Here is a 23,277-nt window from a genome sequence, read left to right on the forward strand (position 1 = left end):
TATTTATGGCAGAATATATTAATGCTAATCAGTAGCACCATAATACTAATATGCAATATGAAATAGTAGAAGGAAAGTATTTTTTGGCAATTTCAAACTTACTGAAAAATACAGTTTGATAAGCATTTGCATACATACACATGCTACATATTAACTATATATTTTAACAAACACATAGAGTCATCGTCCTGTTTTATAACACTGGGATTATGCTTTATTTCAAGTAACAAAATATCAAATTTTAGCTAATTAATCAATTATGGCTTATCCCCCCTTTAAAAAGCAAGAGACCCAGAGGTAGCTTAATGGTTTTATTTAATAGCTCAGCACTGTCAGAACAAACTCACAAACTCTCTTAATATTTTCCCCTTGGCTGCAAGAAGGTTACTATAGTTTCAAGTTGTCCATGTTCAAATAGCTGTGCATGTTCAAGAACCAGGAAGAGGGAACCAAGAGAGATGAGAGACACCTTTTTATCTGCTTCTTTTAATAAGAGGAACATTTTTTTCAGTATCCCTGTAACTTTTTTTGCATCTTTTTAACTAGAATCAGGCTACTTGACTATATACAACTACTGAAATGGAGGAGAGGGCAGAGGAAAGCTCCAGAACATCAGAGAGCAGGATTGTCATCATTGGTTTGGACACTCGTACTTTTTCACATAAGATGGGCATATCATTGCTTCAAACAAATTAGACCATAGGAGAAGTTGGATCCTGACTAGGCAAACAATGGCAGCCGCCACAAAGACTCCAGTATAAGACAAGCTCAGTAGAAGTCATTTATTGTTTTCAAATTGTAACTAAAACTGTCGTATACTCCTAGATCCTCTTTCAGAAGAAGAGGACCCATTACCCAGTTGCTGAAAGGATTACTCGAAGACAGGCCTTGAGCTATCAGTTGCCTTCCAGCATTTCCTCAACAGAGGAGACTCCACTTAGCAGAGACTTGCTCCTTTTCCAGATCACCTGCGTTAGTTTGGGCGTGGAAAGGCCTGACACCCTCTATTCTGTCTGCTTCACACCCTTTCCCACCTCTTTTTCCCTCTTCCCTCCCTCTTTGCTGCTGGCCAGAGTCCCACAATTCTGAAAATTCATCCCATCTTCAGGAGTTGGCTGAGGATTCTGTTGAGACTTCCTTGCCGTTCCGCTTCTTTCCAAGCCTCCTTCTGTTTTCTTTTACTTCCACAGTGGTTGATGCCCATGGTTCTGCTTATCAAACTCCTGCGTTCTGATGCCTACCTCAGAATCTCCTTCCTCGAGAGCCCGACTGGCTACCAAACCAGGTCAGGAAGTTAAATGTGCCCACCATGTGTTCCCTTATCTATTTTAGTTTTAAAGTTTATTTGGGATTTTGAGATATTTTTTAATTAAGTGATTAAAGTTAAAGTATAATTTTGAACACAGTGGCATGCCAGTGAAATTCTGTGTCATTTCAACCTTGGCAAGTATGATAGATATTTGCCATTTGTACCAACTGTTTATTTCTCCAGCTGAGTAAACATTTGGTTTTGTTTCTATTTATATTTTTGGAAATAACTTTATTTTTCAAAACCAATTACTACTCACTATAAAATTACCAAAACAAGTAAAAGCTTATTTAACCTTCAATTCATACCTGTTAATGGTCACTGAGTAATGTCTGTCCAACTAAGTGCTGTTTCTTTGTCCTTTCATTTAGTCTTGGAAAAGCCTGAGGATTACACACATATTAAGTCTTATGCAAGATTAACGAAAATAATTCCTAGGAATTTAAGTGCAGCAGATCAACATTAAAAGAGCATGTGTCTAAGGAACAGGTTCATGAGCAACAATCATATAACAACTCACAGTTGAAACATTTTGCCTAATTCTTTCAAAATATCTATAAATCTGCATTATAAGCTTCAATGCTTGGGTTCCTCAGAATTAGTATTTACTGACTGCTTTTTCTGTTTATTTGTTTTTCCTGAGTATGAGTTTTAACCTTTAGTTTCTTTGCATGTCCTCTAATGTGTAAGTGAAAATGAATATTGTAGATAATATATTTTTGTATTTCTGCATTCTCATTGCAGGCTCATTGTTGATATATTTTACGATATTGTTTGATTTAGTAATTTTTGTGGACTTAAACACACACATTCTTTATATGAATCCAATAATATTTGTGTTCAGTTTTTAAATTTTATTGGTCCTTCTTCTTTAGGGCTGTGTGTCTGCAAATTGAGTGGTCAGCTGATAATATAAGCAGAGACCTCAATTTCTTAAGACTTGACTCACCATTTCCTCTTGAGCTGTGTGGACTGAAGAGCACAAAATTGTAGCCAGTTCTCAAGCCTACCTTGTCTTCCACTTTCTCTAGGATTTCCCCCATGATAAATATGATTTAGCAAAAGGCAAGGATGCATGAGAGTTATGTCAGCACTGCTATGTCTCACTATTACATTTATATCTAGGGGGTCTATTTATCCCCAACCAGACTGGCAACTTCAAACTTGCAAGCCTGTAGTCTTGCCCCATTCGTTCTAAATTGTAATTACCACCTTCAGCCAGTAACTTAGGGCTTTCATGTTGCTCTCAGACCAAGCAATGAGAGGTGGACAAAGAAGGAAAGGAGAACAAGGGCAGCCCACGTCAGGAAGTTATAGACTCCCGGGTTCCTACCTATAAACTGGAGCACTTTGTCAAAGAATAAGCATTTCTGAGCTAAATGTTTGCTTTTGATCGCTTTCCAGATAGATGTTTTAGACCACCCCCACTCGCAGTTTTGCACTGTTTTCTAAAAAGGGAAATTCTTTGACCTTTTCATATTGCAATACATAAAACTCCTTCCTTTTGAGCATAAAAATATTTCACTTATATAATTTGGATTAAAAATATAAGAGTATTTGATGGATGACTATTTCCTTAACATGATAATATAGCTGTTTTAATACTTATTAAAATTAAACCTTTATCTAACTATGTATCAATACCTAACCTCTATTTTAAACCAAATAAGCATTATATGCAATGCTGAAAGACTAGAACCATTGCAGGTAATACCAACTTGGCACATTTAAATGGGTATATCTTTATTGTTTTCTCAATCCCATGAAAACTTTTCCATTTAGCTATGGTTCATTTTTGGTAATTTATATTTTTCCAGGAAATCATATCTTTCAAGTAGTTCATAAATACACTTGCCTAGAGTTATACAAAGTTACATTATAACACTATCATTTTTCTGTATGCTATTTCCCATTCTCATTTTTGAATGTGGTACATATGTACATTCTCCACTGTGACTAGATTTGAATAAGTACTAACGTATACCTTTCAATGTTGGGAATCTTAAAGAAAGAAGTAACTCTTTAGATCTACTGGAACATTGTTTTCATTTTTAAATTCTTGAAATATTGTTTTATGGTAACTAAATCCTACATTTGTAATATACATATAACTATCAATGAGTTGGGTATTCAATTATTAATTAGTAGCTCAAGGTTATAAATTTTATTTTGAGCTTTAGTTTCTATAGCCCCAAACTGATAGCACAAAGAAATCCTATATGTCCTTTATCCAAATTCACCAGTGGTGTTGTGGCTGGCTTTCTGTCATGGTGACAAAATAACTGAGATAAATAAACTTAAAAGAAGAAAGGTTTATTTTAGTTCATGAGTTCAGGCCATGGTTTCTTGGCCTCACTGCCTTTGAGGCTGTAACACAGCACTGTCTGGCATGGTGATCCCCAGTAGGCCACCCCCAATGACCTAAGTGCCTTTCCCTTGGCCCCACCTTCTGAAGTTCTACCACCTCCAACAGCGGCACAAGCTGGTAACTAAGCCTTTAGCTTATGGGCCTTGGGAGAAGAAGGCATTGAAGATCTAAACCATAACCTCAGTTGGTTTTCCTCTTTTGCTTCAAAATATATTTTATTCTCTCTCCCACTTCTCTCTCTACATGTATTTGGAAGTTGACTATAAATTGCAGAAATGTGCCCTTTTTTCTCTGAATTCCTATTTCCTAAAATCAAGAACTTTTTATTTGATAACCTTAGAACTATTATCAAAATCAGAATTTAAAATTGATATCATGCTGCCTGTCTGCGTTCATATTTTAGCAATTGTCCCAATGTCCATTTTAGTTATTTTTTTCCTGCAAATCAATATGATGCTTTGCCTCTACTTATATCACTTTAGCTTACTTTACTCTGGAGCATACAAATGACATTTCTTTCTCATTCTTGACCTTGATGTTTTTGAGGCATATGCTCAGTCATCTTTGTGACATGGCTCTCAGTTTGAGCATTTATGACATATTATTATTGATCGAAGTTTTACAATTTTCACAAGAATACCAGAACACACTTTTCAGGACACTATATCAAGATATATAAGATTTTGGTTTGTCCTAGTTTTGGCAAGCTTAACTTTTATACTTAGGTGATGTTTTATCCACCAGGTTTCTCTATTATGGAGTTAGTAGTTTTCCTTCTAATTTAATAAACAATGTGTAGGGAGATATTTTGAGATAAGATAAATCACTCTGCTCATCCATCATTCTTTTACCAGTTTAGCATCTGCTAAGAATGTTCTCCGCAGTTATTAGTTTAATAGATATAAAATGGTGGATTTTTATCTTCAGTAATTATTAATTGACTTTCTATTCTAAGACAGTTTTTCCTTTTCATTTGTTTTTTTAACATAAATTCATTGTTTTAAATTCTCTATCCTAGTATTTTTAAAGAGATTTATCAAATTGTATTTTAAAATTCATCATTTTAAATTTTCCCTCCAGAAGTTTTCTTGTGTCCTTTTTGCTTTATTTATTTGTACATTTTAGTTATACAATATGATGATATTCACCATGAGGAATTTGCACCTTTACAAAATCTATATTGTTTTTTTTCCCCCATTCCCCTGCCCTCCCTTTAACCTCTCCATCCCTCCATATTTACAAAGACCTTGTTTCCATTTTCTCATACTTATTCCTTTCCATTCCCCTACTTCTCCCATTCCCTTTTCCCCTTTGGACCTTTTCTTCCTATTTCACATTATCTACTAGACATTTTGATCCTTACTTACACTTTCAGTTTCTCACACCAGAGAAACTATTTGGTATTTACACATGTGTCCTATTTATTTCACTTAAGAGTATTGCCTCAATGTGCAGCCATTTAGCTATAAATGTTTCTAGTTTCTCATTCTTTATGGCTGAGTAGTACTCCATTTTATTTTTTAAAAACCACACCTTCTTTATTCATTTTCCAGTTGATGGGCAATTGGGCTGTTTCCAAGTTTTAGCTATTACAAACTGTGCTACTACAAACAGGGTACACATATATCATTGTGGTATTATTCTTTTAATTATTTAGAAAAGATACCCAGTCAAATGGGACTTCTAATACTAGTTTTTTGAGGTATCTCCATACTGATTTCCACAGTGGTTACACCAGTCTACACTCCCATCAATAGTGGAGAAGGGTTCCTTTTCCCCACAGCCCTGGCAGCTTTTGTTATTGGTTGATTTCTTGATAGCAGCCATGTTTTCTGGAATGAAGTGGAATCTCAGCATTGTTTTCATTTGCATCTCTCAAATGACCAGTTATATTGAACATTTTTTCATATGTTTATTTGCTATTTCTACTTCTTTGTCTGAGAAATGTCTGTTCATTTCAGATGCCCATTTTTGGATTGAGCCTTTAAATTTGGGAGGCATGATTTTTTAAGTTCTTTATTTATTCCATATCTTTCACCATACCCTAAACCAAAATCAAAATGGATCAAAGATCTAAATATTAAAACAGAAACACTAAACTTGCTGAAAGATTAGGAAGAACCCTTCAACACTGGTGTAGGAAAAGATTTCATGAACAAAACTTCAATTGCACATGAACTAGCACAAAGAATCAACAACTGGGATCTCAGTTTATTAAAAAGCTTCTACACAGCAGGAGAAACCACCAATAGTGGTTAGAGAACCACCAAGAGCCAACCCACAATATGGGAAAAAAAATCTACCAGTGTTCCTCGTGTGTCCTTTTGTAGTCAAAACCTGTTGGAGACATGTCTGCTCTAATTTCAACCTCTTATATTTTTGCTGATGGTATAAAAATTAAATATTACTATATTTTGTTCATGTTTCTTGAAACCTTGGTACACTTGGTAATTAGTTTTAGTAGATTTGTTTATTTTTTAGCCAGTTTTATTTATTTCTAATCCATGTGCATTGCATTTAGTTCTTTTTCTAATTGTTTGAAACTCAAGTACAATGCTGCATTAGTGATAAAAATGGATGTCTTTGCCTTGCACCAATTTTAGGAGGGAAAATTCAGTATTTCACAATTAAGGAAGACATTAGTTAAAAGTTTTGTTTTGCTTTGTTACTGGAATTGAACACAGGGCCTTCTCATGAATTATACCTCCAGCCCTTTTACTTTGTGTTTTGAGGCAAGGTCTCACTAAGTTGTTTAGGCTGAACCTCAACTTGGAATCCTTCTGCTTTGGCCTATTATCGTGTTGGGTGCAGGTGTGCACCACTGTGCCCAGATGAACAGAAGGTTTTTGTTATGTACTTGTAAGTACATGGAGGAACTTCTCCTCTCCCCGGCTTCTTCATGAGTTTTCTGTTTTGTTCTGTTTTGCTTTTAGTCAGTAATATGTGTTGCTGTTTTGTCGAATCATTTTGCTTCCTCCATTGAAATGATCTTTATCTTGTTAATCTAGTAATTTATGATGATTGTTGTTCTGCCTCCACTGATACAATCACATGGTTTTTTTAATTGTTTTTCTTCTTTTAACCTAGTAACTTGTGATGGTTTTAGAATGTTAACCCACCTTTGTATTCCCAGAATATACTGTGCTTGGTCATGTTATATTATTCTTTTAATATGCTGCTGGATTAGAGCTGTTAAAACTTTTTAAAGAGGCTTTTTTCCCTATGTTTAGTAGGAAATACTTGTTTGTGCCTTTCTTTTCATCTTTTTATTTTTTCTTTTTTTCTTTTTATTGAGTTTATTGGTACAATCTAGTTCTACAATACAGTTACATTCATTACTGGGATCCTGTACCTTCACATGACAGTTCTTGGTTCTCATGTTTTCCCCTTGTCCCTGCCCTTCCTTCAACCCCTCCTACCCTCCCCATTTACAAACTTTTTATTTCCATTTTTTATTTTCTCATATTTTTTCTTTTTCCTTATTCCCTTTCCCCTACCCTTCCCACTTTCCCTACACCTTTAGCCCCTTTCTTCCTATTTCACACTCTTAATTATCCCATTAGGATCTTGTGTACTATTATAGTTTATTCACACCAGAGAAACTATTCGGTATTTACACATGTGTGACTTATTTATTTCACTTAGGAGGATATCCTCAATATGTATCCATTTTCCTATGAATGACTAATTTCTCATTCTTTATTTTTCATCTTTTTATATGAATTTATTATCAGGATAATACTAACTACATCGACATTGAATACTTACTGAGCATTTCACATCTATCACGCTGCTAAGTAATTTACACATGCTTTCAAATTTATAAAAATTTGACATAATTTTAGTTTTTCCAAAATAATTGCAAGAATAATACAAAATATTTTTACATGCCATTAATTTGGATTTCTCAGCTACTTACAACTGACCACACTGGCTTTATTATTCTTCTCTTCTTTCTCTTCTCCCCTCCCCACCCCTTCCCTTCTCTCCTTTTCTCTTCTCTTCTCTCCTTCCCTTCCATTACCTTCCCCGCTTCCTCTTCTTCCTCTTCTTGTTCTTTTCCCTCCCTTCCTCTTTTTCCCTATTCCTCTTCTTCCTCTTCCTTTTCCTTCTTCCCTCCCCCTCCCCCAGTTCTTTGCTTTACACATTTATATCTCTCTTAAGATCTGTTAATTTTTCATGTACAGTATAGCTTCCTTTATTATATTTCTTTTCCATCTTCTTCCATAATTTTGGGGTAAATTTTATCTTTAGTTCTTTTTTTCCATGTAGAACTGGCTTCCTGTGATTTAGGACCATGTCAGATGTTATTTTAGGGTCAATGAAACTGATGAATTCAGTTGAAAATCTTAAAATAAATTCCTCCTATGTAATCTGTTGTTCTCTGGCAAATGATCTGTTTGCAAAATTATGAATTTTCCATCTTTGGCAAGAGAGATCGTACCAATCTAAAATTCGATTCATTCTCTGCACCCACCCTTACTCATACATATACCACTCTAGTTTGATTCTCTGCTTTCCTAGTCTCTTTGAACCATGCAAGGCTCACCTCCCTGGACTGCATCATTATGGCTGTCTGTCCCTCTCACTAGTGTGTTTGGCCAATGAGGAAATTAAGTGGATGTCTGAAGAGAAAACATCAAAATGGAGTTGCTTTTCTTCAGTGTGCCCTTGTCTGATTATATCATGGCAAGATGTGGGGTTTTTTCATTTGGGTGTTACTACAATGTGTACTTCTTTTAGGCAGCCACCTCTTCTAGCTATGTACTTCATTGGATTCAAGTTACTGGTATTCCTCTGACACTTTCAAGCTTTCAGGTAGTTATCAGCTCCCTCTGTTACTAACCCAGAGAAGCTTCACTTTTCCTTCTGCTTTCTGTTAGCTCTGCCTACACCTTTGTAAACAGCCCTTTTATGTAAGTCATTCCAATACTCTAACTGTCAGCATTATTTCCAGCTGGTACCCTGTCTGCTTAGCAGTTCTCCATGTCCCTAGCCCCTGATTAACCAACTGGAACTTGCCATTTTGTACAAGTAGGCTGGTTTTTGTTCTCCATTTTTTGATCAAAGCTTAATCTTCTGCAAGTCTTACTTGGTGGAAGATCCATCAGAAGTAGTTATTATATAAACTACTCTGAGGTTGCTAATTGTGTTACCCATCCTAGGGCATTTGAATTTTAGGAGCTCATTTCTGTTCAATCTCTAGAAAAACATCAGTAATGATAAAACTTCATATTGAGTTTTTTAAGGTAGTTTTGCTATCCTTTCCCACTAATAAGGGCCCCTGAATACTGGAGGAGGAGGACAGACAGTAAAAGTCAATTTACTTGTACTAAAACATTACTTGATCTGGTGTTCCTAAAATACATCTTTTGGAACAGTAGTCCTACATAATGCAATATTTTTTTAGAAATACTGCATCACATATGCTTCTCTTGAGCAGAAATTGCATATTAATAAACTAAAGCTACAGCAAATAAACTGGTCTTAAATGTTTGAAGCAGTTATACCTTAAGTAAGAACAAAATTCTCAGATGTTTTAGCTCTGCCTTTAATACTCCCTCTAGGTTACCACATGGAAATCAGTGGGACAAGGTGTGTTGTTAACTACTGTCTTCCAGAAAACTTGGGTACCTTTTGTGTGTAGGAAAAGAGATTATATCTGCCATGAGATATTTCTATCTAGTGACTCTGAATTTTTATTGTCTGCTCTTTTAATGTTTCACTTTTCTGGAATACTGAGAGGCACGCTAACTGTATTAAAAAAAAGAAACCTAAGAATCTTATGACAAATCTAAGCATTATTTTATTGCTTTTAATTTTATTTATTTATTTATTTTTGGTACTGGGGATCAAACTCCAGATGTTGTGCATATGAAGAAAGTGGTGGAACCACTGAGCTAAATCTCCAGCTCCTATTGCTTTTATTTTTTATGTGAGTAGTTAGATGTTCTGCAGGATCTTAATTTAAACTCAGTAAAAGTATTAATCCTCAACGCAGTCTAATCAGAAGTAATTGTAACTCTATAACTAATTTTGAATAATTTCACATTTTAAAGCAGCATAATTAGAAATACAAGGGTCCTTCCCTCCCTTCCTTCAGGTCAGAGTTGGTTCCTTACTTTGTGATAGCTTCAGTATGACTAAAGAATGATTTACCGGAATAAAGAAAAACTACACAGAGATACACTGTCTCCATAAAACAAATGTATTCTAGTCCTAAACATCCTTTAATCTGATTATAAAAATACTACATGTTATTGAAAACACATTAAGCAATAAAAATATAACAATAAATATAATGCATACTCTTAACCATTTGGAATTCCTTGGACTTCAGATATATGTATATTTTTATGTTATGCATAAATACGCTACACTGATGAAGATTGATTATAACATGATAGATAACTATTGAAAAAGAGGTTTATAAGACAGGGCCCCTTTTTACATTCTGTGATCCATTTTTCTGAGTGTGGAACATTGAGTGACAGCTGTCATGTCGATATGTTTCTCATTTTCTTTTGACAATAAAAAAATAAATTTGAGGGGGCTTCAAAATTCTTATTTCTTCCTAGGTACACATTCTTGCCACCCTCCTCAATTTTGCTACGTTCCTCAATGCTTCAGGGCATTTTGCTTAGTCTAGCTATCTTCTTCTATACTTCATTTTATAACCCATCTCAATAAAAAATACTACAAAGGCCTCATGTTTATTTATTTTTGAAGATGTTTCATAAAGCTATTATTCAAATCTCTGAAAGCACTCATCAATATATTTCATAACAGACATATATCCATAGGCTCTTTAATATTCTGATAATGTCTCCAGGGCTCAGCCATCTATCTTTTAATGAAATGCTATTCTTTCTTTTTTCCTGACAAATTTAAAATGTCTGTGGAGCGATCTAATGCACTAGTACAGGCTTTCTGTGTGACTTTGGAAAATCTTATTATGTATCTTGAATATATAAATGGATGAAACAGGGATTATTGTAATACAGGTCACTTAACAAAAATATAATTTGCAATTGTGAAGTGGATTAAATTTCTTAGCCTAAGTTTTTATTACTTTGGAAACTTAATCATGAATTTTTAAAAATTTGAGTCATTGTTTTATTCGTTATTGTCACATTTTCCAAGTTTTGGTGCCCCAACTTGGCAAACATCATGAAGGTTATACAAATATACATATACATATAGACACATGTATTTAAGTTTAGAGCCCCAGAGTCCTCTTCAACCTTGTCCTCAGGTGCCTATTAAAGAGGTAAAATGGTGAGAAGATAAAGATCAGGGAAGCATGAAAAAACCCAATCAACAACTTCTGCTTTCATGAATTAAAGGAGATATTTTGGAGCAAACTGTCACCATGCAACCTCCACTGAACTACAGCCTCAGATCCTTTACAAGAAAAACAAACATCCCCCTTACATCCATTGGTGTGCTTTAAAAAACAAGCTAGCTAAGGAGGTATACTTTATTATTATTACAGGTAACTTTTTTTAAAAATTAAGGATCAGTTAGTATTTCAGTGTTTAAATTTCAGATGTTAAAAACTTCAAGTAGGATCATCATTCCTTCCTGAAACAGGTCTTTAGATGCTTGTGTTTATTACACAAACCTATCACATTAACTTAAATGTTTAATGTTTGCTAATCAAAGAGAAGTTGTATTAGTGTACTCTAGAACATTTGATTTTATTTTTCTCTGCAGGAGTTTTCCTCTTTTGTGATAAGCCAAGTACAGGTTCCTTATTATTTTGAAGAAATGAAACAGCTTCTGGTAGAAAGTAATTTGTACAGGAGGAGGAGATTCCCACATAAGATAATCAGTAATGTATGCTGTTCTCAAGCAGTTCACATTCTGGGCAGCAGCTTCTGCTATATTAACTCTCAAGTCATCTGGTTTCAGTTTATTAAAGTCAGAAAAGAGATGTGTGGCCTGTTTAAATAAAGGTAGAGAATGACCATGTAGCACCTTTGTTCCTCCTGACTGAAGATGTTTAAACCCTGCTTCTTGGGACAGATCAACATATAAAACGACCTTCCCCCCGCTAAATGCACCCTCAATAACACCCGATTCTTGTCTTTGCTGGAGCTTTTTTTCTCCATCTCATTGCTGCGAGTGCCAGGCTTCCTTGCTGTAGCTGTACGTCGATGCCAGTCAAAACATCAAGTACGGAGCTGCTTCCCCATTCACAGTCTTCTTCCCTTACACAGTGGCCAGCAGTTCTGCACGCTTCTGGGTAGGAGCGGTGAAACACTCACTTCCCAGCTGCTACAGAAGCTTCTCATTTTGCAATGGATGTCCCACAACAATGTGTGCTCAGCTGGGATCGAAGCACTGCTTCTCCATCACTAACGCACATAGTTTTTCAATCAGATAACAATAATCAATATGTTTCTGAGAATTCAGAGATGACAACTGAAATATGTACTGTTTTTTACATTTTTCATGAGTTTCTTCTATTGTTACAATCTTTTCGCTAGGGTGCAGAGCCACCGGTGGGTTGGCCAAGGGAAAGGCAGTACCGGGCGCTTGAGGCGTAGGGATCAGGTGATCCCCTTTTGTTGGAGTTTTCAGTTCTTAAGAGGTTGAGTCTTTGGGGGCTTCAGTCCCACATTTGTTTCCAGGATCTCTGATAGCTTTTTCAGCAATTTTTGAATCACATAAAGGCTCTTGAAAAGGAGAATCCTCTAATTCTTTAACATCAGTCTGAAGCTCTGAGTACTGTGTGGAACAAGTAGGCCACTTCAAATTGCTGGCAAAGCCTTGCTGTCTCCTCCCCAGCCTGTAGAGTTATCCCAAATGATCATGCATTTGGGATGTACATAACTCTTTTAAGCCATTAGCAAGCAGGATACACCCTTCCTGGGTCCTTGTCTGTCTCCTCTAGTACTGCTAGTTCCCTGCAGATTTATGTATAAAAATTCACAAATTTGAGGTAGTGTATTCCTTAGGCAGCGATTGTCCCCAGGTGGGTTTGGTTTGGGTCTCTGTTGGACAAACTGTCCAGACAGTTACATTGCCTGGGCTGTCTAAAGAATTCCTACATTTTTGCCTGCATCATTCTTCCTGAGTTCGGCCTTCTCTGCATTGATATCTGCCTGCTTAATACTATTCTTGTTTCTGGAATTGAATTTTATGCATCACCCAAATGGGGAACATCTTCCTTCTTTCTGTATTCTCTACAATGTTTTATTCTTTAACAAGAGAAAGTTTACTCCTAAATTCCCAACCCTGAGACCTTTTCTCTCCCCAAAGTCCCAATCTTGTCCTACTTGATAAGTGGGTGTTCACTTAGTCAATGCTACAAATGCTGAAGTAGCCTGTGCAAATCTCTCTTGAGCCTGGTGCTTTTGCCCTCCTGCAAATCTCGTAGGACCAAAGCTGAACTCCTGAAGGCCTCCCCATTGTGGGGTCTCCATTTGAACTGATGCTTCCAATATCCAAACCTGCCTGGATATCTGAGAGTCATCACTTCAGAAGTCTTCAGATTCTAGGATGGAATCTTCCAATTCTTTGTTGTCCTCTGGTCCCTATGTGAAACCGAAACTACTGAACTTGAGAAGCCTTGGTCTGTGGGCATCTGGGCTAGCTTCGTAGAACCTGCACCCTACTAACAGGTGGCTGGTAGACAAAGAGTCCTCTGGCAAAACAAATTTAGAAAATTCTGACAAAAAGGTTGTTTGGTTTTCCATTTTGCACAATTTAAATAGCCTTTAATATACACACATGAATTTATAGTGATGAAAATTATATATGTTTTCCAAATGTACTTATTTCTATACTGATGAAAATGATATATGAGTTTTCCAAATGTACTTATTTTAGAAGCATTTGTTTTCTAAATTTTTTTTAAAGAGTAGCATTCTTTGGACTATATTTGAAAGTGCTTTTTTTTTTGGTACTGGGGATCGAACTCAGGCCCTTGCGCTTGCAAGGCAGGTGGCAAAACCACTGAGTTAAATCCCCGGGCATGAAAGTGCTTTTCACAGATTTCACTAGGAAATCTTGTGGTTTAAGTCATGTTATGTTTATAAACTTATTCGATGATTTATAGGAAATATTCTGGGGAAAGTGAATGAAGTAGAAAAAAAATCTGTTAGTACTTAGCTAACTCCATCCAAAGAACAATGACACACTATATTTTGATTAGCAGAGAGTTATTTCTACAGTGGAGCAAAGATTCTGCCATTGCCTTCTTTTTCAATCAGTGTGAACATGTTTATTGATGCCTACAATGTTCTAGGTATAATTCTGGGTTGTGGAGTTCTAATGATGTGTAAGATCAATTTTAAAATGTATGAGTTTTTCAATGCATTATCTTGAGCACATATATTAAAATAATCAAGGGTAGATGAATGGATAAAGTGTATATGGTATATACAGATGATGTAATATTTTTCAGCCATTGAAAACTACAATCCTGTCATTTACAGCACCATAGATGTAACTGAATGACTTCATGTTAAATGGAATAGATCAGATATAGAAAAACATGTGCTCACTCATTTGTAGAAGTCAAGATGGTTGATTTTATAGAAGTGAGGATAAAAATGGTGGTTTCTAGAGGATGGGAAAGGTAACATGGAGGAGGGATAATAAGAGATTAGAAAACAGCTACCCAAATACATTTAGGTCAGAAGAATTAATTCCAGTGTCCTATAGCACAGAAGGGTAACCACAGTCTACCAATTTATGGTACATTTCAAAATAACTAGATGAGTCCAAAGTTTACCAACACATAGAAAGCATAAATGTTGGAGGAGATGGACATACTAATTACTCTCAGCCATTCATTATATAATATACAAATGTACTGAATTACACAGTATCTCATAAATTTATATAGAAATTATATGTCAATTCAACATTTTTTAAAAAGAGAGGGAGCTTGTTAAAATCCATATACCAGGGATTCACCTTAAATATTCGAATTCAATAGTTTCAGGATTTTAAACTACTACAGTGTAGCATACTTATGCTCAGTAACACTTAAGAAATTCTAGCATTGAGACTCAGCGATGGCAGTTGAGCTTGCTTTCCAGGTGGTTTGGCTTAGCCTCTGGCTGGCTGGGGTGAGAGCCTGCAGGAGATGATGCAGACACCTTGTCTCCTGATAGCAAATGTCCAGAAAGCACCTGGTCTATAGCAAATGCTCAAAACTATTAATTCTTTTTTCTGCCACTTTGTCTTAAAGAAAACACAACAGCCGAGCACAGTGAGAGGTTGCTTACTTTTTATTCTTTATTTTATTTTCTTATGAAGGAGACAATTGAATTCTTTCCAGAGATAGAAAAGATGTCTCTTTAATTATTTATTTTTATATTAGACTCAGTTATTGATAAAAATTCAAATACCAGAGCAGAGAAGCATGGGAGATTTTACTTCCCACGTTATACAACAATGTAAGTTGACTGGTTTCAGATCTCAGCTCTAGAAACCTCTATCACCACATTTCCTGTTTGTAACTGAACAAATTACACACAAAAGATAAAAAAAAAACAGAAAAGCAATCTGAGGCACTGATGAAGACCAATTTTAGGGCCACACTGCTCCTAACATGACAGAACAAAACTAGTGGGGGGAAAAGTTTGTGGGAGCGTTTTTAATCCACTCATTTGCTTCATGGCTACATAAAGAATTTTCTGAAGAAAGCAGCATGTCAGGTAAGTGGAATTTTTAATACTTTTGTTTTACTCTATTTTCAAGTTGTAATTAAAAGATTCTTAATATTTGAAGAGTAAATTAGCTAGCACAATTATTTTTAAATGTGCAATATCAATACCCTCCAGTATAGCTAGTATTTTGAAATTCATTAATGGGTACAAATTGACTATTTTTTTTTAAGAAAAAAAAATTGGAGAGTAGCTAGTTATAGCTGTTCAGTAAGTGTTCATTGGTAAGTACGCCGTGGAAAGTACTTGTATTTTTAAGTAAGCTTTTGTTGACTGACCATGCTTAGTCCTCATTCATTTACTTTAGATATTTACTTTAGATAGATAACAGGATGGGAGTAAGTGCATTCTAAAGCCAACAATTAGGCATGGGAGTGTCTCTTCGGTAATCAACCCACTAGAACCTTCAGAGAAATGACAGTTTTGAAACGCCCAGTGAAAATTCACTTGCTTGTGCAGTGGATCTTGACGTTAGATCCACCTTGATTTGCTATTATTAGTCCACATTAACGGTTCATTCCTCTTGCATTGTTTGTGTACTTGCTTTTTCATTAACAAATAGCTTTTGCTTGTAAGAGAAAAATCCACATTAGGTAAAGTAGAAGAATTGTGAAAACTCTTACATATTTCCTATCCCCTGAAAACCCCCAAATACTGTTTTATTTCCTTCCAATTGTTATTACTGTACATTCTACATAGCTTTATTTTCATATATGTAACATTAACCTGTACATCATTATATATCAGCTTTTCACTCATATATATTATATATTTATTATTTTCCTTTTATTATAATTTCTGTCTAATTGTAAATGACATCTGTTGCATTATCAATTACTTAGTCATTTGTTTATGGTTGGACAAGTACATTGTATCCAGTTTTTTAATTTCTTAGTGAAAGAAAAATGAACAGTTCTGTAGCGTTTTCTTTGGGTAATTTTTAGGAAAGATATTTAGAATTGGAATTACTAAGATATTACGAACATTTTATGCCTCATTATTGCAAAATTACTTTTCAAAGGGTGATGCCAATTTACTCTCATTCTAACAATGTTTCATTTAAAAAATTTCTTAAGTATAACATGCAACCCGTTGTTTAATATGCATTACTTTTATGATAATGAGATTGAACATTTTGTATGGGTTTTTAAGCTGTTTATAATTCTCTCATTTGTTAATTGTCCCACTGTATTCTTTGCTTAATTATTGTGGCCATAATACTTTTAATATCAATTCATATGGAGGCACTTACTGAGTGAAGATATCATATTTTATAATTTTTGTGAATATCTTTCCCAGTATTTTGTTTGATGGATCATAAAATCAGATGAATCACACATGGGACATATGCTAACATATGACTTTCATGCTTCTCTTTTGCTTTCCTAGTTCATAGGTGAGCAAAGAATCAAAAGAATTTTCCAGTTTGGCTAGTGTACTGCAAGAACTGGACATAGCATGATTATACGCAGTTTCCTTGAACAGATGATGATGGGGAACTTGGGAAGTGAGAAGGTCCATGGCAGTGAAATGCAGCATTCAGTTGTTTCTACAACTAGTTAATCCTAAATTTAGAAGGGATATGGTAAATGTCCCCAACATTCATAGCTCAGATTTCCCTGTCAGGTGTAAGAGATCCTCCACCATCACTTTAGAATTTTCACAAGTCCACAGAAAAGATAAATACATTGTTTAGCCTTAAAACTTCAGACCTTAAGTTGCAAAACAAAACAGAAACTTACTATAAAAGGGAAGAATCTGGTGGTATTATTTTTCATATTTAGATAGCTGAAAAAAATAAATTTCAATACACACACACAAAAAAAACACAATTCCTCATAGTTAAGTAAAAATAAAAAAGACGTGAAAGACTCAAATCTTTCTTTATTTCCACCTAGAACCATGTATTCATCAAATCATCCATTGGCAAATGTGCTGGTATTCTAATTATTATGCAGTTTCTGCATTCATTAAAAAAAACAACAACAACACTATGGGGCTGGGGATTTAGCTCAGTGGTTCCACCACCTAGCTTGCAAGCACAAGGTCCTGAGTTCGATCCCCGGTACAAAAACAAACAAACAAACAAACAAACAAACAAAAAACACTAGCTAAATCAAATGGTGAAAATAATTCCTTTGGGCTATTGTTAATTTAGTTTTTTAAAAAATTAATAATTTATTTGACAAGGTATTATTTTTAAAAGTATTCTCATTTTCTTTACTCAGTTTTGTCTTCCCATGAATCTCAATCATCTTTCTGAGAAGAATGAGTAGAATGGAACTCTTTCTTTTAGAGACTAGGTTGGATTAATTTATGAATCATCTTTTAATCTCAGATAATCTTAAAGATAGGTCACAAACAACATTTTTGATAAGATTTAAGTATTATTTCACAGTGATTTTTTAAAAAAGTTAATCCAGACAATATTGTCACTTGAAGGTCATAGCTCTCAGGAATGTATGCCCCCAAAATTGCTAGTAGATAGTAGATCTGATTATTGGAAAATATTCAAACGTAAAATTTCATTTAAGTATCTCAACATCACTAAATTAAAAATAGAAAAATTAAAATAGCTTCTTGAAATATTTAAAGACACGTAGTATTTGGTGGAAAGATGCATCCCACACAACCACACTGCCTTCTGAGTCTTTTCAGGGTGCTTCTCTAATAAGAAACACATATATAAGCACATTTATAAAATGGAGTGACTAAATCTAGATAAAGAAAGGTTCATATACAGCAGGGATTTGGGCAGCACTTCAATCCCCAGAGGATTTCTGAAGTTTACAGGGAATCTAACCTAGAGAAATATTAACATGCTCTCTTAAAATATACCTTCACCTTCACTACCACATTTGGACTTTTTAAAAGTTAAATTTAGTAAATATTGATCGAGAAGCATCCTGATGTGTTAGAAAGAGATGGCCTTGATGTCACACAGGTGAGAATAGGAACTCTGATTATACAGTTGGCTTAGTGAAGTTCAGTGATTTGCACACAACCAGTCACACAGCTAGTAAGTGACCACCACTCTCAGTCACTTGCTCATATTGTTAGAAAAAGAGCCATTCCAAAGCTGGTGTTCCTATTTTCCTTCTCCCTATCACAGTGCACTCTGAGACCTTATACTGTTCATGTCTCAAATAACTCTGTTTGTATTGCATGTTCATTTAAGGTTGGTGGGTTTCATATTTTAAATTAAACAGCGTATTATTTACTTGAAGGCCTGGAAATGATTTGAAAGCCCCATCTTTCGCTGATATCTATGATTCTAATGACTTATTGATGGAGATGGTACAGCTATACAGTAGTACTTGGAAGTGTGGGCACAGTGATTTTTTTTTTGTCATTTATATCCCCCCAGTATTAGAATGTACATTTTTCAGCACCAAACCATCCCTGCATTTTTTAAAGCCCATTTTATAAGTAGACCCATGAATATCATAATGTCAATCATTTTCTTTAAAACTTTTGGGTTCCTAAAATATATAAATTTGTAGAATGCAAAGAGATGTTCACTGCCATGATAGGGTTCATAAACTCATCCACCTAGCTAAAAACAACCTGAAATAGAGACAATAAAGCATTTTATTATTAATTGTTTAAGTGAATATTTCTGTATATACCAAAACTGCTGCAGAAAGATGTTACATTTGCTTAGCTGGATTTCATTCCAGAGCACATATAAGTGTGAATTCCAAATATAGTGCCTGCCAATTACTGTTGGCTTTAAGGGAGTCAGAGGTCTTATTATTAAACCCGCTATGATTAGCCTCTGGCAATTGAAAACTAGATGGAAACTTAAATAATGATTTTTTTCTAGCTGTCACTTCCTTACTAATGATTTATCAAGACCTTTTGCTTTTAAATAGTGTAAATAGCTAAATTAAAATTGTGTGGGAGTTGATTTGGAATTGATAAAAGCTATATAAATGAAAGTAATTATAATTAATGAATAATGACACTGAAGATTGCACTTGTTGGGCAAGAAGTTTTAAGTACTTTTGCATCCAGTATTATAAGACTCACTGTCTGTACTAAGTAGATACCCACAGGGATAAAGAGACATTTACACTGGGTTCAGAGAATTACTAGGTGAGGGGAGGTGTTAAATTTCTGTGTGTGTGTGAACATTTATACAGATCTGTTGAAAATCTCCACCAGTATCTACTCTTCTCATGTGTTTTGTTTTGTTTTTCAATGTGGAGCTATTTATTGTTGGTAATCAAGAGTGTGACAGATACCAGGAATGTCACGGAAGACAACGCCCCTAAATTAAAAGGAGACTTAGAACTCAGATTACACTACTAAAAGGAAAAAAACTCTTGGAAAACAGAAATATTAGGAATTTTAGATTTCTAAAGTCAGAGAAGCACTCAAGACCATGTTAAACTATGCCTCCACATGTTTAAACCACTTCCTACATAGTGGAATTAAGCTTGTGTTTTAGAAGGCCTGAAATTGTTTATATGAAACAAATATGTTAGTCAATGATAAAACACAACCCTAAAGAAATGCACAATGTGGGTCAAGTCCTTGCCTTAATAAAGTTGACATACATCATGAATGTTAGAAGGACTTTTGTTAGAGCTTTTAGTGGAAAATGTAGGTCTATGGTATTAATTTTCTTTCTTTGTGTCTGAAAGCAAAATGTCTTTTTGTAGCAATTAATAGAGTAATATACTATTTAAATTTTCCCATAATTGGAAAGGAGAAAGCAAAATTTCTATTTGAAATATAATTTTGAACAAATTATAGAATTATTTATAGCTAGATTTAGAATAATTTTAAAAACAAGATTAGGGCTTTCTACTTACTACCTTGAAGTATGACTTTTCATATTGGACTGTATTTTATTTACCCAAGCCACAATTGTTGAGTATACAAAATAGTTTTACTTTGGGAAATGGAAAGAATGCACTAAGTAGAAAGATTGTTTTTACTGGTTCTTCTGGGGTTGGTAAATGCTAAAGGTTTGTCATTATATTTTTATATTTATTTGGCCCTCCCCCATAAGAAATACATACAATAGAAGAAAAGATAACCAAATAAATTAGGGTAGACTCCCCCATAAGAAATACATACAATAGAGGAAAAGATAACCAAATAAATTAGAGTAGAAGAGAAAATAAGAATCAAGGTATAAGGGTCATAAAAATAAGAATTGTTTAACCCTAGGGATTTGCTTAAGGGAATGGTGTGTCAAAGACACATGATCGACTATGATATTCACATGGGCTTTAAAAGTTAAAATGTACCAGCTTTTGAGGAAAATCACAGGTTCTTATACTTGAGGCACTAAATTACATATTAAATAACATGTCCTAGTTATGGTTTAGAACATCTAAAATGTCCCCAGAAGTCTAGTGTTCAGAGGTGGGGCTTCAGAAAGGTCATGGGGTCACCATGCTCATCGGTGGGTTAAGCTACTGATCCAGTGGCCAATCCTCTGGCCTAGTTAAGACGCTGGTCATGGAGAACTTGACCTATAAGGCTGTATTCTTGTCATCAACTCCTCTTTCACTCTGCCTCTCTGCTTCCTCATGCTGTGACTTCAACAGCTTTCCTCTGCTGTGCCGTTCCATCTTGTAGTAGCTGCCTTGGAACCTAGTGATCACGGACTGGCTCTAGTGAAACTCTGAGCCAAAATAAGCTTCTTATCCTTTGGCTGTTTTGTCTTAGTTATGGGAAAGCACTAATACAATATCCTTATAATTAATAAATGTAATGGTGAATATCTTCTGGCCAGTGCATTTTCTTAAAGCATATCTTATTTTCCTTAATAATAAAGTCAGAAAGTATGCAAAATGGATGAAAATAATGAGAATTTTAGGCTTTATTTTATGACACCCTGAAGTTTCACTCTCATTTGCCATTTGAGGGCAGGTCATATGTTTTAATGGTCAGACAGATGGATGCAATGTTGACATTCTTTTAAGAAATTTAGGAAACATAACTGGGATATGTAGATTGGAAAGCTATCAAAGCTTCTTCTACTTCCATTCAGGGGTAGATTCATGTAGTCTCACTCAAGCAGGGTGTAAATTACTTTCCACAATCAATTTTACATCTTTTTGGTACATGATTAATAAATGATCAAGATTACAATATGTGTAGCATAGAGATTTTATACAATAATTCTAGATTAGATCATACTTTAAGCAGAGTTAGAGTTACAAGTCCAATTTATTCAAGATAAATTGTTAACATATCCATTAAATACTTAGTTTTAAGCAACAAAATGTTTTTGTAAACATTATAATAAATTAGTTGCCAAATATGTTAGTAGGAAAGTTATACTATAACATAGTATACTAAATAACTGTTGCTGTCCTATTATTTGCAAGGCTTAAAATTTTAAAAATGATGGTCATTTGTAAAAAGTACTTTAAGAATTAATTGTTATTGTGTAGCCATTATTTCTCTATGAACAACTAGAGAGAATAACTCATAAGGATACTGTGAAATATCAAGTTATCAACATACAGAAAAATGTCCATTTTTTTCTCTCAGTAGGATGGCATGTATTTAATTAATAAAAAATAAGTGTTTTAGATATTTAAGGTAAAAGCTGAAAAGAGAAAAGAATGAAAATTTGCCTTCATTTTATGCTTCCCAAAGTTACTATGTCAAAAGATTATTTCTTCTTACACTGATTATTATAAGATAAACATTCTGTTTTTTTGCAAACATATATTTATGGCTGGGCTCATAGAGCTTAGCTCAGCCAGAAGTGGTTTCCAAATTATTTTATCTAGAGATTTCACTAACACTAATTAAATTCCAAAAGAAAATAAACTTACATTTATAGTAGCGAATGCCTTCATAACGCTAACTAAATGTATTAATTAGTTTTAGCTAACTAACTAGTATTAGCATCATGATCCTTCGTTCAAGATTCTTGAGAAACAAAGTATTAAAAACAGATTTTCGATGGACACAGATTATAAGTAGAGCAAACAGAATTAGGGCTCTGTTGATGAGCACTTTTGACCACTTTTGCCAGAGCTATAGTGGCCTAAGAAGTTACTCTTCTTTTCCCAGGGATTTATTTCCTCGCTATTGGAAAGCAGGTACTTCACCTTCAATGGTGCTAGAGATAAATGGCACAGAATCTTCAAATTGTCTTTATTTATTTATTGATTTATTCATTTATTTTAGTTTGTGGACCTATCTCGACTTCTTGGGCTGTGGATGTCTACACTCTATACTTGATCATAATTTCTTTGTTGGCCCTCAGCCATTGCACTACCCTTTTTCATTCCATTCTCCATTTAGTGACTTGACATATGTTTAGTAAGCAGCTACTTTGTGCTGGGTATGTTTTAGAAATAAGAAGACATCTCACCAGCATTAAGATATTAATAATAAAGTTAACAACATAGCTAGCATTTATTGCATCTTTTAGTAGTGAACAACACTATTTTAAAAATCTCATTACATGTCTTAACTCAATCCTCATAGGAATAGGAATTTATTATTACTATCTTTTCACAAAGAAGGAAACCAAGGCATGAAGGCAAAGTTAAGTAAGACAGTTTTTGCCCTTTGGGAAGTTCAGAGTTTAGTTGGAGAGCTTTGTGCATCAATAATTATTGTAATATTTGTTGCAGTGTAAAAGGAATAATAGGATGTCATCTGGTTGAGCACAGAAGGTATTGAGGGAAATATTCAAAGAGAAGGCGAGCATGAAGGATATCTAGTTATATTTTGTATGACTGAGGAAAAAGGCATTTCAGACAAAGGGGCAACTATACAGACACATAGAAACAGGACATGGTAATTATTTTGTTGAAAATTACAAGTGCTGTATTGAACAATTGCAGCACGATATATGATTGATTGGGAGCTTATGGCAGATGAGTCCCAAGACTTGTGGAACATTTCCCAGGACAGGAAATTGAAGTGACATT

At 34.6% G+C, this 23,277-nt stretch overlaps 1 protein-coding gene across 2 annotated transcripts in view; it reads left to right on the forward strand.

Annotated features, from left to right (window-relative positions):
• The first annotated feature begins 880 nt into the window (after nucleotides 1-880).
• Nucleotides 881-23,277, forward strand: part of LOC104866315 (T-cell receptor-associated transmembrane adapter 1) — a 48,794-nt gene continuing 26,397 nt past the window's right edge. The window contains exons 1-2 of one of the 2 annotated variants that reach the window (XM_033755898.1): nucleotides 881-972; nucleotides 1,191-1,285. In XM_033755898.1, coding sequence (XP_033611789.1) covers nucleotides 1,234-1,285 — 52 coding nt within the window. In that variant the 5' untranslated portion in view covers nucleotides 881-972; nucleotides 1,191-1,233. Of the gene's footprint in view, nucleotides 973-1,190; nucleotides 1,286-15,254; nucleotides 15,353-23,277 lie in introns of those variants that run through there. The other variant, XM_010630191.3, reaches the window with a different exon arrangement.

The sequence above is a fragment of the Fukomys damarensis genome, unplaced genomic scaffold, assembly GCF_012274545.1.
Source record: "Fukomys damarensis isolate Sample0158 unplaced genomic scaffold, DMR_v1.0_HiC HiC_scaffold_24, whole genome shotgun sequence".
Lineage (NCBI taxonomy): Eukaryota > Metazoa > Chordata > Mammalia > Rodentia > Bathyergidae > Fukomys > Fukomys damarensis.